The sequence below is a fragment of the Schistocerca piceifrons genome, chromosome 2 (genome assembly GCF_021461385.2).
Source record: "Schistocerca piceifrons isolate TAMUIC-IGC-003096 chromosome 2, iqSchPice1.1, whole genome shotgun sequence".
Lineage (NCBI taxonomy): Eukaryota > Metazoa > Arthropoda > Insecta > Orthoptera > Acrididae > Schistocerca > Schistocerca piceifrons.
In genome coordinates this window covers 1,091,177,728-1,091,194,155 of record NC_060139.1, presented here as the reverse complement: position 1 = coordinate 1,091,194,155, position 16,428 = coordinate 1,091,177,728, and the positions used below count along the sequence as shown (strand labels likewise).

The following is a 16,428-nucleotide window of genomic DNA, read 5'->3' as shown; positions in this document are numbered from 1 at the left end:
TGGAAACTTGGGTGGCTCGTTTTGGGTGCCCATTTTTTGTTACCACTGACCAAGGATGCCAGTTCGAGTCGACACTGTTCCAACAACTGTCAAAACTTTGCGGCTTCCAACGAAACCGTACTATTAGCTACCACCCAGCCAGCAACGGGTTGGTGGAAAGGTGGGACCGGACCTTAGAGGCTACCCTGATGTGCCATGAGGACTCATGGACTCAAGCGTTGCCATTGGTTTTGTTGGATTTACGGACCTCATTAAAAACAGACATCAATTGTTCCTCAGCAGAGTTGGTATATGGAGAACCACTCTGTGTTCCAGCAGAATTCCTTGCTTCAGTTCCTCTCCCAGATGACACACAACTACCCCACCTCTTGCACCAAATGAGGAAGCAGGCAGAGACGCTATGTGCAGCTCCAACGTCTTAGCACGGCACGCATCCAGTGTTCATACACAAGTCCCTCGATACTTGTTCCCACATCATGTTCCGCACAGACCTAGTACGTCATTCGTTACAGCGACCGTACACTGGACCATACCAAGTGGTAGGACGGGACACACACACAATGGATATCCTCCTCCAGGGAAAGTCGACCAAGGTTTACATTGAGCGAGTAAAACCTGCTTGGACAATGACAGCACCGACTACAGTCTCACAGACGACTTCAGACACAACTTGCAACGAACCCACACCTTCCGCTGAACCAGACAGCTGTGAACCACAGGAGCCCCACACCAGGGGACCTAATGCAGCAAGGGAATCATCAAGCAGCACCCACACCCACACTATCCGCACTCGGGCAGGCTGAGAGGTGAAGTTTAATTACCCCACCATACCGGGTGCTCCGCATTTCGGGGGGGGGGGGGGGGGGGACCTGTGTGGGAGTGACAAGTCGATAGTCGACAAGACACTGAGAGATTCTCTTTATGAGCGGGGTTCTTTGGAGGACACAACCAGTGTTCGTTTCCCGCGTTAACGTATGTATCTATTGTGTTTGTGCAGTACAATAAAGGTGGTCATTCACAGTATAAATTCCACACAAGTGTTTTCCTTTATGTAGTGAAATAACTCCTACAGGTAAACTAAATATAATTAGTGATAAACAGTTCAGATTTAGGAAAGGTAAATCCACAATGGATGTAATGGACTCCCTCATCAAATTAGTACTATATGTGTTTGAGGCTATGGACTATGCCCATGCTAAATTTTGTGACCTGAGCAGAGCCTTTGACAGTGTAGGGCATGACTCTGTGCTGAATAAGCTAGTTTACTATGGTTTTGATGACAACAGTATAAATCTGTTCAGGTCTTTTCTAGAGAACCGTCAACAAGTTGTGTGCATTGGTAGGGAGAAATCAAATTTGTTTAATGTTAGGTACGGAGTGCCTCAAGGGTCGGTGCTTGGACCTTTACTGTTTATACTAAGGATTAATGACCTGTCCTTGTTCATAAATTCTCACACAATATTGTATGCTGATGACACAACTTTCATACATAAAAGCTTTGATCTAGGTACACTGAAAACACTGACCAAAAATACCCTTGCTCAGTCCTCATTACAGTTCAAAGCTAATGGCTTCTTACTAAATGAAAAGAAATCCCAGACACTTTACTTTAGCGTCAAAGGTGTTCCTAACTACCAAGAACTAGAAACTCTCAAATTTTTAGGTGTTACTATTGACAATAAATTGACATGGGAACCACACATTAAAAATATATTGGCTAAGCTTTCAAGAGTTATTTATCTAATTAGAAATTTAAAAAGACATGTTCCCATTGACTATGTGAGATCAGCATATTTTGCCTTCTTCCAAAAGCATCATCTCTTATGGAATCTTACTGTGGGGTAGTAACTGTCATGTAAATGACATTTTACTTTTACAGAAGAGAGTAATAAGAATAATAATGGATTCTGATAAAACAGAACATTGTAAACCTCTGTTTATTAAATTGCAGTGTCTTACAGTAGTAAACTTATTCATCTACAATTTTTTATTGTATATTAGAAACAATGTCTCTAATTTTTTGTGTTCTAATACTAGAAACAGAACATCTGTAGATGTGCCATATCACAGATTATCAAAATCACAGAACTCCTACCTAGTTCTTGGACTAAGGATGTTTGATAGACTAAGTTCTGACTTTAAAGAACTGCCCGTAAATTTTTTTAAAGCTAAATTATACAAGCTAATAGTGAACAATCCGTTTTACACCATTGATGAATTTTTTGAAGATGAAAATACTGTATTCTAACATGTACGTATTTTATGTAAAACAATTTACATCAATATAGTAGTTTATGTACAAGTATATGCTCTTGACTTTGTCTATTGCTGTAATCAGCCAAATGACAATAAAATTTTATTATTATTATTATTATATTATTATTATTAGCAGTGAGCTCTCACCAACCTGCAGCAGGCTCTCTCCATGGTACTGGAATAATTTGACGGCATTGATAACATGACAGGGTTCACTGCCACTGCCGCAGTCCCCACCATTTCCTCTGTATGATGATACTGTGGAAGATTGGGATGCATGCAAAAAATGCCTTCAGCAACATTTTGAAGCTTTTGTTGTCCCTGACCTCAGCATGTGTAAGGCTTTCTTTCTGTCATGGATATTCACCTTGTGTTTATCACCTTTTTGTCAGCTGGCTCCTCTTCAGGAACCTTCCAGTCTCTATCTTGATGAAATGTGTCAGCTGCTCTCTACTTATCATTCTACTTATCATTGAAAATGTGCCCATTTTATTGCTGTTCATGTTGAGTTCTAATGTTGTCAAAAGTGACCACATCAATCGTACAGATCCTGGACAATGGAACTTATGGGTTTATCTGTCATTGCCAGTTCATTACTGAAGCTGATTTGATGGTTTGTGTTGCTATAATATACCTGGTCCTGATAGAGAAGTTCATGAAAGTGCTTTACAGTGTGAATATTCCTCTTTCATAGAGGTTTTGAACATTTCCTGGTCTTTTGAAGTACCTAAGGAAGCAGGAAATCAGAAGATTTGTGTGATGATAGCAGCCTCTTATTCTCCTCCTTAGCCACCACACCATTGATTGTGACATCACGGACATGTAACCGTGGGTCTCCACAATGCATGGGGCAGCTCCATGCAAAATAGCAACAACAGCCAGTGAGACAACAGGAGCCAAATACTCCTCTCCCATCATGCTCTTATTGTTTTGTTCAATATGACTGGGCTGCATGCCCAAAGATTGGGCAACATACAACCATTCTGAGAGAGAGAGAGGGGGGGGGGGGGGGGGGAGGAGAGAGAGAGAGAGAGAGAGAGAGAGAGAGAGAGAGAGAGAGAGAGAGAGAGAGAGAGAGAGAGATTGCATCTGTGTGTAGCTCTCAACTTTGTTCATCAGACATGAACATGGATTTGAACAGTGTTTCTCAAGTGATGGTTGCCCGAAACCAACTCTATATTAAAGTCTGTGCTATGGACAAAATGTTAAAAATGCAAGTAGACACAAGTGCAACAGTCCCATCATTAAGATCTTGGATCACAACAACAAATAGTAAAACTGGACAGTTTCCTACTACTGTAGTGTATTAAGCAGTTGCTCAGGATTTAACCTTTCTATTGGTGGTTGATGCTAACACTGAAAACTTAATTTGGTTGGACACCTTCAAAAATTTTGACTTCTCTATTTCTGAAAAAGTGCATCTGGTATTAGATCAGGTTTCATACTAGCAACTGCTTGGGATATTCATCCCTGTTTTCAAAAGATCTAGGGAGTGCTACCAATTTCAAGACTCACACCATACTGAAATCAGCAGCATGTCTCCATTCTTTTCATGCCTGACCAATCCCAATAGCTTTACAGAAGGAGGTCAAATTAGAACTAGACTGACTTGCATCTTTAGGTGTTATCATGCCTTTCTCCTCTAGTGAGCAGTCTATTCTGCTGGTAGTTGTAGCAAAACCTAATGGTAACTTTCAGCACTATGGTGGTTTTAAAAATTTTGTAAATTCAGATTCTACAACTGATACCTGTCCCTTACACCATCAGGATGAACTCAGTGCAGCTTTACCAACATAGACTTGACTGAGGCCTACATGCAACTGACTCTGGAAGATGATTCGAAACATATCCTCATAGAGAATACCCCATTTGGGTATACCATACCATCACCTGCTATCTGGTGCAGCTAGTGACCCTTCTATTTTCCTATTGATTTTTGGAGCAACTAATGGCCCCTATTCTGGGGTGCATTAACTACCTGGATGATATTACGGTTTCTGGTTCCTCAACAGAAGAACACTTATGCATCCTTCACGTATTGTTTGTGGTGCTGCATGACACTGGATTGAAATGTAATTTGTACAAACTGCAATTTTTTCAACTGTTCGTCTCAGTTTTGCAGTGCTGCATACTGGCATCAAGCCTTTGCGCCAATAGGTCAATGATATTATAGCTTCGCTGTATCATACCAATGTCGAAGAGCTGCAGAGCTTTCTTTGGAAAGATTGCGTATTACCATAAATTTCTTCCTAATGCAGTCCCAGTGGTTCACCCCCTTCATGCTCTCTTACGGGAAGGTGTTCCTTTCACTGATCACCTGCCTGCAGGCGTGCTTTTACTCTGCTGAAGTCAGAATTACACTCCGACACCTTGCTTGGTTACCTTCCAACGGGGCCAACATCTGGTTTGGCCACAGAAGCATCCCAGTATGGCCTTGGGTCCATTCTCATACACAAATACATGGACAGTTTGAAATGCCCTATTGTGTATGCTTCCAAAACTCTGAATCCGGCTCAATAGCGCTACTCACAGTTTTTTTTTTTTTTTTTTTTTTTTTTTTTTTTTTTTTTTTTTTTTTTTTTTTTTTTTTTTTTTTTTTACATCTGGTCCCTCTTTTCCATCCTTTGGCACCTTTACCAGACAAAATGGTCCATAGCCTGCAGTGCTGGGCTCTGGTTTTGTTGCATTACACTGCAAGGTTCCTTTCTGCCCTACGGCCCAATATGCTAATGAAGATGCTTTTTCTCAATTGAAAATTGGCCATGATCCAGTATTTAATCAGAATGAACTTTCGTGTTCCACTTAGATGTTGAAGTGCAAAACACCATGGATGGTTTTCTCATTATCAATTCTCAGATTTTGATAGCTTTTACGGTTGATCCTATTTTACCGGGTCGAGTGTCAAATCCTTTGCATAATTATTACAGTCCCTGTCACTGCCTCTCAGTTCTTGATGGTGTATTAATTCTGACAAAGACATGGGCATCTCCACCGTGAATATTTTTCCCCAAGGGAGAAGGGGTGTTGCAATCCCATACACAGTGAGTGCTCATAATCAAACAGTGTGTGACTCCACAGTCAGCCCAAAAAAAAGAGGCTGCCACACATCATGACAGATGGTACAGCAGGCACTGTGTTGTGTGGTAAACAGTCATATATAAGACAGTGTGTCAGGGCCCTCGTAGACAAATTTTTTCAGACGTTGTGTTTGTGCAATGTTACAATATAAGATAATCATGTATAGTGTGTGTTTTTCTTCCTTTATCTCCTGAAGGTTGCGCTGAAAGCTTATATGTAGGTGTCTTTTAATTGTGCCTGTCTGCAGCTTTACATGTCATTTTACAGTAAGTAGCAATCTACCTTTTCCTACATTGTTAAAAGTTTCAGTTCACTGTATACTCTGCTAAAATAGAGTACTGTATGGCAGACATAAGTTTGTTGAGGAGGATAAGATGAAAGACTAATTTTCTCACCTTCATTTATATGTGGCAATTGTTGTCTGGTAAACAGATGTAATTTTATTGAGTAATTGTGTGAATCAACTCCTCATCATAACACACTTCCCTTTTCTTATGAAAAGGATTGTTGTTACTCACCATATAGAGGAGATGTTGGGTCGCAGATAGTCACAACAGAAAGACTGTCACGAAATAAGCTTTCAGCCAACAAGGCCTCTGTCAAAAATAGGCAACAGACACACACGCAAACACACCCAAATGAAACTCACATACACATGACCACTGTCTCTCGCAGCTGAAGCCATACTACAAGCAGCAGCAGCACATGATGGGAGAGGCACCTGGGTGGGGCTAGGAAAGAGGCTGGGGCAGGTAGGGGAAGGGGGAGTGATAGCAAGGTAGGGGTGGGGGATCATAAAATGCTGCCGAGGAGTGTGCAGGGATGAGGTGGAGAGACGGTAGGACAACTAGGCACAGTAGGAAGGTTAGACAGATTTTCTATTGCTTGATTTTGTTTGCTTTTCTTACACTAGTTTAAGTAATTTTCTTCTATTTTTGTTCAATGTGAGTCATATTTTTGCCTTTGTGAATTCGTTGCTTGAAAAAATACCTGTGTAATTCATCTTTTGTTCTATCTCAGTCACCTTTACATATACTGTTCTGTGTAGGAAATATATATTGACATAATACTGAAATAAATTGAAATGTGAATTCTGCTTTTGTCTTCAATTCCTGTTCATCTACTCCCTCAGGAATCAGAGAGTCTGAAGTTAATGCCATGCTTTACTTAGGCCCTCCTTTCATTCTGCATTGTCATTCTTCAATTTTTGCTCCCTGTGCAAACAGTATTGATCTGCATTCCTATTAGTGTCTCTGTGTTAAACTTGTCTCTGCTTAGTATATTACAGTGCAATGATAAATTTTGAGAAGTTGACACCAAGTGTACAAACAGGGAATTTTGTTAAATGAATATTTTCTTTTCAAGTGACTTTGTGTTACAGTTTGGTGGAAAAACTTCTACACTTCATGACTTAAATTTTTATGGTTCCTATTTGTGCTTTTCTAACATTATTTGATTCTGTCTTTCTGTGGTTTATAGATGTAGTTAACTCTCTACTACCATTTTACTTGTATTTGGTGAGATTTAGTTCTTTATATCTGACTTACCACTATAACATTAATAAAACATCATCAATTCATTTTGGTCTAAATATACTATGGTCACGAATTGTCTAGCTTAACAGTTTCATTAATTTTCACAGGTCTCTATCTCTACCACAAGAGAGAATTTGGCGAATGGGAAAAGACAAAATTAAGAGCTCAAGACTCCAGTTTCATCCTCAATAACCTGCAGTGTGGCACAAAGTATTACTTCTACTTACAAACATTTAATCAACTAGGGCAAAGTGAACCAACTTCTACAATTACTGCATGCACACAAGGTTCAGGTAAGTGTTACATTATTTCCAGAGAACTTCCATAACATTAAACATATTTTTGATTTTCTATTGTGTTGCTCAAGAAAGTAAATGCCACTTAATTTGTAAAGTCATGTGTATGGCTTACTAGGCATCAGATCTGAAAACAAGTTCTAGGGTTTGATTCCCAGTTCAACCCATGATCTTTTTTGCCACCAGAGCTGTTCCGAGACGATCCTGCACATCAACAAAACTGCCAATGCTTCACCAAGAAAAACTACATTTCTGCATTTTTCTACATACATAAAGCTATTTTTTCAGTTAAAAATATCACTTAACTGAACTACAAATATTTATATAATATAATGCACACAACAAATTAAATTTGTCATTGTAGTAGATAAATCATAAGTAGTATAAATGTTCTACAAGAAATTGAAGTAAAACAGTAATGTAATGTTTATAGAGCTATTTTACATTGGTTTTAGAATTATGTATAATAAAGAATCAATTTAAGAATCCTGCAAGGTCATGGCACAACTTGGCAGAGATAAAGTACACAATGCGCAAAGTAAAGTTTAGGTGCAAAATATCAGAAACCTTGTTAATGAAAACAGATGTTCTCGAAATAAAGATGACATTAATATTCCTTGCTTAGTTTTTGCAGATGATTTTGCAGTATTAGCAGACAGTGAAATCACAGAAATAAGATAGAAGTTCTGAAAGGATGCAATGAAAAGGCTGGCCTACAAACCCGACAGTAAAGGAAGCACTGAGAATCCATTTACAAAAGCTCAATCGAAACTGAATATTGACACAAACAAAGATTAGACATTACAAAATGGTCATCAATCCAGAAGCTCTGCAGGTGGGCAAAGTTTTATTTCTTGACAGAAGAAGCAACCTGAAAAACCTCCTACATGAAGAACGAGGAGTTACAAGGAAAATTCTTGACCTAGACAAAACAGAGAACTGACATAGGCTGAAGTCCTGTAAGGCAACATAGAAATTCTCAAACCTGACAGCAGACACTGGAAAACAAGGATTTAAAATTCGTGGACATGTTCATAGACTCCCAACAATAAAGCTTATGTATAAGATTATGGCATACGTCAAAAAATTAACAGTCTCATCATAGATCAAACAAGTGAAAAAGGAAATCAGGAATGCAGAAGTAGTAGATAGATTCAGTCAAAAGGGACTAACTGTTGGGTAGAATGAGATTCCTAAAAAAGCAGAAACCAAGTAAACTGAGGAAGGAAAAATAGCATAAGGAGAGAGAGAGAGAGAGAGAGAGAATAAAAGCTGTATGGAAGATCAAGAAAATGAATCTAAAAGCACTGTGACATCCAGCATGATCCACATGCAAACAACAATGACAACAACAACAATAATAATAATAGAAATAAAGAAGAGATCTTTATAAATTACCAATAGTGCACACACTAGATATAGAAGAAAAAAGGCCTAATTAAGAGTTGAGGCAATATCCCTTTCAAGAATTATGTTTCATTATAATGTTACTTTTCATTTATTTGTCTTAAGTCACTGAAGTCAAGTTTAACAGCTGTGTTGTGTCCTATCAACAAGATTTTAGATTTAATAGTCTGCTTTCACGCGAGATGCTGCAGTCTTGGCAAACAAATTTTGGCATTGGAATACCGTCTCTTAACCCATACCTTGAAAAACCTTCAAAACACCTAGATGGAAATCTGTTTCAGTGCTCTTAATGTGCTTCTTCACCTAGAACTTAAAAACAATTGCTACTTTATGGTGTATCAATATCTCTGCTATATTTGGCACCAAAATCAGCTGCACATTCTTCAAGACAAGACACAGAGCTTGCATTTAAGGCATTTCCTGACAGGAAATTAAAGTTAGATGAAATACTTTTATATGTTCTATTGCACTTATTATTCTGTTAAATACTTTAAAACATCTTAGCTTGAACAGTTTTGCTCCAGTCTCCAGTTGGCAAAAGTTGGATAGCTTCGGTCAAATACCATATTTGCTTCAGCATCAGTTTGTCAACATTTGAAATCCCACAATACTATAATGAAGTTGCAGCAAGAGCTCCAGTGTTGTATATGAGCGAATCTTGCAGCAGTTGTGTGAACCAAGTGCACTGTTGCCACATGAACCACGTTACTGATAGACACCTGTTTGATAGTAGTCATTTCTTCATCATTCTGTTTGGATTAAATGACGCCGTAGTAATGGCACTGTGACAACAGTTGAATTTACAGTTGCCAGCTGAGGAGGTAGGTTTCTTCCTCTAGGCATCAGATAGAAAGCTGAGGGGTGGGAGAACTCATGGACCTCCCCTGCTTAATTTTTAAAACACATTTTTCTTAAGTCATCAGATTTCGTGGCCACTCAGTGCCTGTACCCATGGAGGAGGCTTATCCTGCCTTGCTCCAGGTATGGTCGTGTCTGTTACTTGCCTCATCTTTCACATTTGGCAAAGATAAATTAATGTGAAAAATTCCAAGTTATGGTGAGGTTATGAGTACACATTAACTGTAGGACCTGCTAATGGGGTGTGTAAGTCAAAAGGTCACACAACAACAAGGGCATATGACTTCCAGCAGTACCATACCCAGTAAAGCATTGCAGTGTTCAAATCAACCTGTCAGTTTAGAGCAGATTTGGTATTATGAGAAGATCAGTACTTTAAAAAGGTATCCATGGATCAAAATCTTTTTCTTTTTGTACATTAATCCAGTGGACATGCACAGTCTTTAAGGCCATCCTAAGCAAGTTATCGACATACTGTGGATAGTTTAAGTGATCTCACACAGTCTCATAATTTTACTTACCTACAGCCAGTCTTAATGATCTAACTTAAATGCTGTGCTGGCAAATGATCTGATCTACAGGTTGAATATTAGCATTATTAATGTACTAAGTACTGATAATCATTCATTGTGCAGTGAAGGAAATGAGCAACTGAAAGACAAACAAGCAATAATTTGACTGAAAGGCACATAAACAGTAATGTGACTTAACTAGTCAATGGTGAGAGGGGATGCACAATTAAAACATGTATTGCAAATGGTGAGCACTTTACATGACTTTGAGAACATAATAAATTGTTGGTATTACAACATGATGACAAGTGTGGTGATCTGTTAGTGTGGTTGCCACTTACCACTAACAGAAAAAGCAGACATACTACTGAGGCTGCAAAGCTGACACCTAACAATCTGTGAAGAGGGCTACAGTCTCCCACCATTATGGGTGCCAGTTGTCACAGGCTAGCTAATTAAAAAACCACAAAATGATTTAGAAGACTCATATGAGATAGTCTAGAACTGAATGTTTGATAGATGTGCTAAGCAACTTAAGTTCTAGATGATTTTTCTTGCCAAAAAAATTCTTGAGTAACACCTGAATATGAGCTGTTTGCTTATCTTTACCAGAAATACTTGTAGTGAAACATTCTTTTACAACAGACAGGTACTTCACACAACTGATCACTCAATGTGTAGTGTGTGTTGGATGCATTGTTTCCAGTTCAGTCAGTATGAAGAGATGTCCTGATAGGTCAGTTTTCAGGTTCTCCTGACATTAAGAAGTTAGTCTTTTTCTGTGAGGATATTCTTAGCACAGAATTAAGGCAAGTACCCTGAGAAACCTTCAGAACCCTTGTGACTAGTTTGTAGTATTTTCTTCTTTTCTTAAACATATTCTTGTGTTAACTGGTCATTTGTTTCTGGTCATTTGCACCAAGTATAGAGTTGTTTTAGGTCTATATTTTTATAACCTAGAAAATTTCTATTTGACAGAGATCTGGACTAAAGTAAAATTTGTTCCTAAAAAGTTGGTGATATCTTTTAAGTAAAAAAGGAAAAAAATCACAGGTAGGCCAGAAATCTCATGCCTAGTCTTCTAACTACCATGTAATTTGAGGAATTTACTATTATTTTTCAGTTACCTTTTTATGAAGTACAGTACAGTTGTTTATGTTCAAATTATTTTTCTTTATTATAGATTTTTTAACATGTGTAATGTTTTGTTGTTGGGTACATATTGGATGACTCTTCATCCCATCATGGGAAATAAAATATGCCCAGGATTTGTTGTACCTTTAGTGTTTTGAGCACAAGTGAAGTAATTCTTTGTAGGTTATCTCTGACATAAATGGTTGCGGATATATTTTCATGTGTTTTATTACAAGCTTAATTTTCCAAGTGCTAATTAATGACATTTTACTTTCAGCACCAGTTGCTCCAAAAAATTCCGATCTCATAAAAGTTAATTCCAGTTTCATATTGTTAAATTTAACATCATGGGATGATGGTGGTTGCCACATAACATCTATTGTGATTGAATACAAAGTAAAGGATGAAACCATGTGGACACTTGTATCAAACAATGTCAAAACAGAGCAACTTCAATTTATTGTCCTGGATTTAAATCCAGGAACTTGGTATAATTTACGAGTTACAGCTCATAACAGTGCTGGCTCAACTGTGGAACACTATGACTTTGTTACCCTCACACATTTAGGAGGTATGATAATCAGTTTTTAATTGGGTTAATGTAACAAAACTTGTAGAGCATGTTGCCATAATTCCTGATGCAAGAGTATGTGTAGTTTGGAAAGCCAACATTTACTCATCTGTGGATATTTTTGTTGTAGAATCCATTTATAAAAAATTTATGCAAGACAATGGTGGCCTTCTTGAACTGAGTATGTTGTAAAAAAAAAACTTATGTTGTGAAATTTAAAACTTTCCTGATGAATTAAATCTTTGAAGAAATTTCGGGATTGCATATGGTCGTCGTAAACTTCATTCCACAATATTTCAACTGGACACCTGCCAGTCATCTTCAGGCAAGCCATAGAAGACAGACAAAGACATTCTCTGCCCTGCCTTATATAGTGTGCTGATAGTATTGCTGCACATGCATCAGAGTCACAGTGACAGAAGGACCACACCATCCAATGGCAGCGCCCTCACTTGTGGAACTGCAAGGATCAGCTGTCTTCAATGTTGCCACTCATTGCAGTTATCAGAGTATTCTGGCTCCTTCATCTGTGGAGAAAATCTTGGAGATGACGGGATTCCACACATTATCCAGCTGGTAGCCGCTGTCGATATTCATGAGATTTTCGATGGATTCTTTTGTAACAGAGTCCCAAAAAAAATGTTACTGTGGCCAAAATTAATTTTTGTTATAATCCATTGAATGTCTGTTGGAGATACAATTTTCCGCAACTGCAGACTTACTGGGTTGCAGGAAGCAAGTGCAACGCTTATGTTATGTGCAACATTTTTTCAATATGGACGTCTTTTGTACTATATAGGCAGTACCACACTTACTGCCATCCACAATAACGAATTATTCTTTACTGATCCCGGAAGGTCCAAAATCTTACATGGTGTGCGGAAAATCACTTTCACCTGAAAATTATTAAGGCTTCTTGCTATTTTGAAGGAAATATTTCCAATGATGGAAATAAAAGCTAGGGACTTTGCTGGCACTTTCTCCTCTTTATCCACTTCCCGGTTCTTGGTTTTAGGTGAGGATGCCCTGTTAATGTGCCGGGTGGAGTATCTATTGTCTCTGAACAATGTCCTTAAATGTGCAAGCTCTTTAGGTAAACTATTTGCATCTGACACTGTATGGGCCCTGTGTACAAGGTTTTTAAGCATACTCATGGTTTGGGATGGGTTGTTGCAGTTTGAGGAGTGCTAGTACAAATCAGTGTGATCGAGCTTACTGTAAACAAGATGTCCCAAAGAGCCGTCACTCTTCGATCAAACCGAAACACCCAGGAATGGGAAACAATCATCTTTCTGTAATTCCATAGTAAATCGAATGTTCTCGTGAATGGAGTTAAGATGATGTAAAAACTACATTAACTTATCTTCTCCATGGAGCCACACTATGAAAGTGTCATCCAAGTATCGCCAAAAAACAGTTGTTTTACAAACCACTGATTCAAGTCCTCTTTCCTAAAAATTCACCATAAAAAAAAGGTAGTCACTAGGGGAGATAAGGGGCCCATGGCGATACTGTCAGTCTGTTCAAAATATTCTTGGATTAACATAAAATAGGTTGAGGAAAGAGCATGTCAAAACAAAGCAGTGACATCTGACTGAAAATGTTTATCCATTAGCACCAACGAAGAGGCCCATTTGCAAAAAGAGATAGTATGTTAAAACTCACTAGAAGATCTGAGCTACTTAGGTGGACAGCCCCCAGTCTTTTGATAAAATCAGCAGATTTCCATGTATGACATAGACCTTTGCCAACCAATGGTCTCAGCAAGAAAGCAAGATGTTTGATGAAATCATATGTGGGGGTGTAATAATACCCACTATGGGCCGTAAAGGAAGACGATCTTTGTGCACTTCAGGAAGACCATACTTTTGTGGCGGTGTTCGTAGCGACAAACACTTGGCTGTAGAAATGGCTTACGAAGTCACCGCCACACTTTTAATAGCGGGCCGACCGGTCCGCTGGAACAGTGAACAGAAAGATGAAAGCCCAAACACTCATATTAAATAAAAGTCGGTACTTATCTTTTATTAATGAAGATACAGTAACACAGTAGTGAACTCGGTGTCTACAGAAATCTGTCTAGTTCGAGTCGGAGCGGCTAGGTCAGTGTCGGCTGACGACAAACAACTACTCTGCTGCGATGAACACACAACTGACTACCAAGTACACAATTCGGAGGCGAGTATACAACTGAGCGGCGAATACAGAACTGTCCTAGCGCTCGCGACTCCAGCGCTTAAGAAGCCAGAAGCCAGCGGTGGCGCGCGCAGACTTGCGGCGATTTGCTGTCTCGCTGGCGCTGCTTATGCAGACGGCGTCCGGACTTTGATGCTGCCAACCTTTTGGCAGCGGGCTCGGTTGGCATTACTGGCTAGGACATAACACTCCTCCCCCCCAAATCGCCGCACCGTCGTTGAATAATGACGTGGCGAGCGTCGACGGCGGGGGAGGGGTCTGGCCGCAGGCGTAGCAGAAGAGACCGGGGCGGAGACTGTTGTCGGTGGCAGTCCCCGGTCCGCACCCCAGCATTGGCTGCGAGGGGCCTCGGGAAACACCGACTGAAAACCGAGGTCAGGGCGCACGCCTGTGACCACGGGCGCAGCTTCTGGTACTGGACGCGACGGGGCGTCGGGACCCACGAAGAGAGGCAGCGTCTCCTGATGCTGCGTCGACGGCTGCTGAGTGGGCGCCGGACAAGGCGCTGCGGTGTCAGACTCCTTGGGGGTGCCCAAGGAAAGCGGCTGCAGGACAGGCTGCACAGCCACCGCTTGGGACGGCGGCCCGGCTGAGGGGTCGACGTCCATCAGCTCCGAAGGCGGTGGCGACTGAAGAGGGACCGCAGGCGCCGGAGCGACCACCTGGGGCGCTCCCGAATGAAGCTGCGCGGGAGGCCTCAACGGGACAGGCTGTCGGCGCGGTAGCGGCGACGGCTGCTGCTGCTGCCCTGGGGGCGGCGGCGAAGTCGGAAGGCGCGGCTGGAACCCGCCGCGGACCAAATCTGTGGACAAAGAACGAGCGGCAGAATCCGGGCGGCCAGTGCGGCGCAACTGGTTCTGATGCCTCCTGTGCACCCCAGTAGCACCTTGAACAGTATAAAAACCGCGACCCTGGACACGTATCACGGTACCACGTTCCCAACGACGGCGACCGTGAGAAACTCTGGAAAAAACGGCGTCGTTGCGCTGAAAACGCGTGCGATGCTCAGAAGCGGCGGGTCGATCCGGGGGGTGCAACAACCGTAGTAGGGTGCGATGACGACGGCCGTGGAGAAGCTCCGCAGGCGAAGGGCCGTCGCGTGGCGTGGTCCGGTACGACGACAGGAACGTGATGAGGGCCTGCTGACGAGAGTGCGTAGCACGAAGGCGGTCCATGTGATCCTTGAATGTGCGTACAAAACGTTCCGCTGCACCATTCGATTGAGGGTGGAACGGCGGAGTAAGAACATGGCGAATGCCATTGGCAGAACAAAAACTTTCAAATTCAGCAGAGGTAAATTGTGGACCATTGTCAGACACTAAAACTTCTGGAAGACCCTCAATACAAAAAATTGAAGTCAACGCCAGTATAGTTTGTGCAGACGTTGTAGACTGCATGGGCACAACAAACGGAAAATTACTAAATGCATCTATCACGATGAGCCAACGAGAATTCCAATATGGACCAGCGAAATCAATATGTACTCGCTGCCAGGGACCGGCAGGGCGTGCCCACTCAAAATAGCGGTGAGGCGGAGCAGCTTGGTGTTCGGCACACGTCGAACAATCTGTAGACATCTGCGTAATCTGCTTATCAACGCCGATCCATGTACAATGACGACGGGCAAGCTGCTTGGTGCGGACCACTCCCCAATGACCTTGATGCAACAAGTCGAGGACCTTGGATTGGAGCACTTGGGGAACCACTACACGAAGCTGGTCATTCTCGGTGCGTAACAGCAAAACTCCGTGCGAAACAGACGACAGATGACGTTGCGGATAATAGCGACGAACCACAGGATCCGATATGTCCTTTGCCTTGGACGGCCAACCACGTTGAACAAAACGTAATAGTAAACTCAGATGAGGATCCGTAGCTGTCTCACGTGCCACCTGACGATAATCAATTGGAAAATCCCGGAGGGAGTGATGCTCATCGGCGTCAATCTGATGGCAAGAGTCTTCGGAGGAATCGAGGACATCATCCGCAGCAATCGGCAATCTAGAAAGCGCGTCAGCGTTTGCATGCTGAGCCGTAGGGCGATACAGTATCTCATACTGGTATTGTGATAACAAAAGAGCCCAACGTTGAAGTCTCTGAGCTGTCCGCTGAGGAACTGGTTTAGACGGATGAAACAGTGACGTCAGGGGCTTGTGATCTGTTACTAAATAGAATGGTCTACCATAGAGGTAGTGATGGAATTTGGTGACACCGAACACAATAGCCAACACTTCCTTGTCCAATTGGCTATAATTACACTGAGCTTTGTTGAGCAGTTTAGATGCGAACGCAATAGGACGTTCGGTGTTACCGACTCGGTGAGACAACACAGCACCGAGGCCGAAAGAAGAGGCATCACAAGCTAACACCAGAGGCTTGTTAGGGTCGTAATGGACCAGACAACGATCATTCAATAAAGCCTCTTTAAGCTGCTGAAAGGCTGATTGGCAATCAGCTGACCACACAAACGGAACATTCTTACGGCGGAGACGATGCAACGGTGCAGCAATCTGTGATGCATTAGGTATAAACCTAATATAATACGTCAATTTGCCAAGAACTGCTTGCAATTCATTCAGATTGCG

The 16,428-nt window shown here is 41.3% G+C and overlaps 1 protein-coding gene across 1 annotated transcript in view; it reads left to right on the top strand.

Moving 5' to 3' along the window:
• LOC124776150 (Down syndrome cell adhesion molecule-like protein Dscam2) overlaps nt 1-16,428 on the top strand; it is a 138,441-nt gene that overhangs the window by 107,247 nt on the left and 14,766 nt on the right. Inside the window, exons 10-11 of the mRNA XM_047250987.1 lie at nt 6,977-7,162; nt 11,354-11,647. Of these exons, the coding sequence (XP_047106943.1) occupies nt 6,977-7,162; nt 11,354-11,647 (480 nt within the window). The remainder of the gene's footprint in view (nt 1-6,976; nt 7,163-11,353; nt 11,648-16,428) is intronic.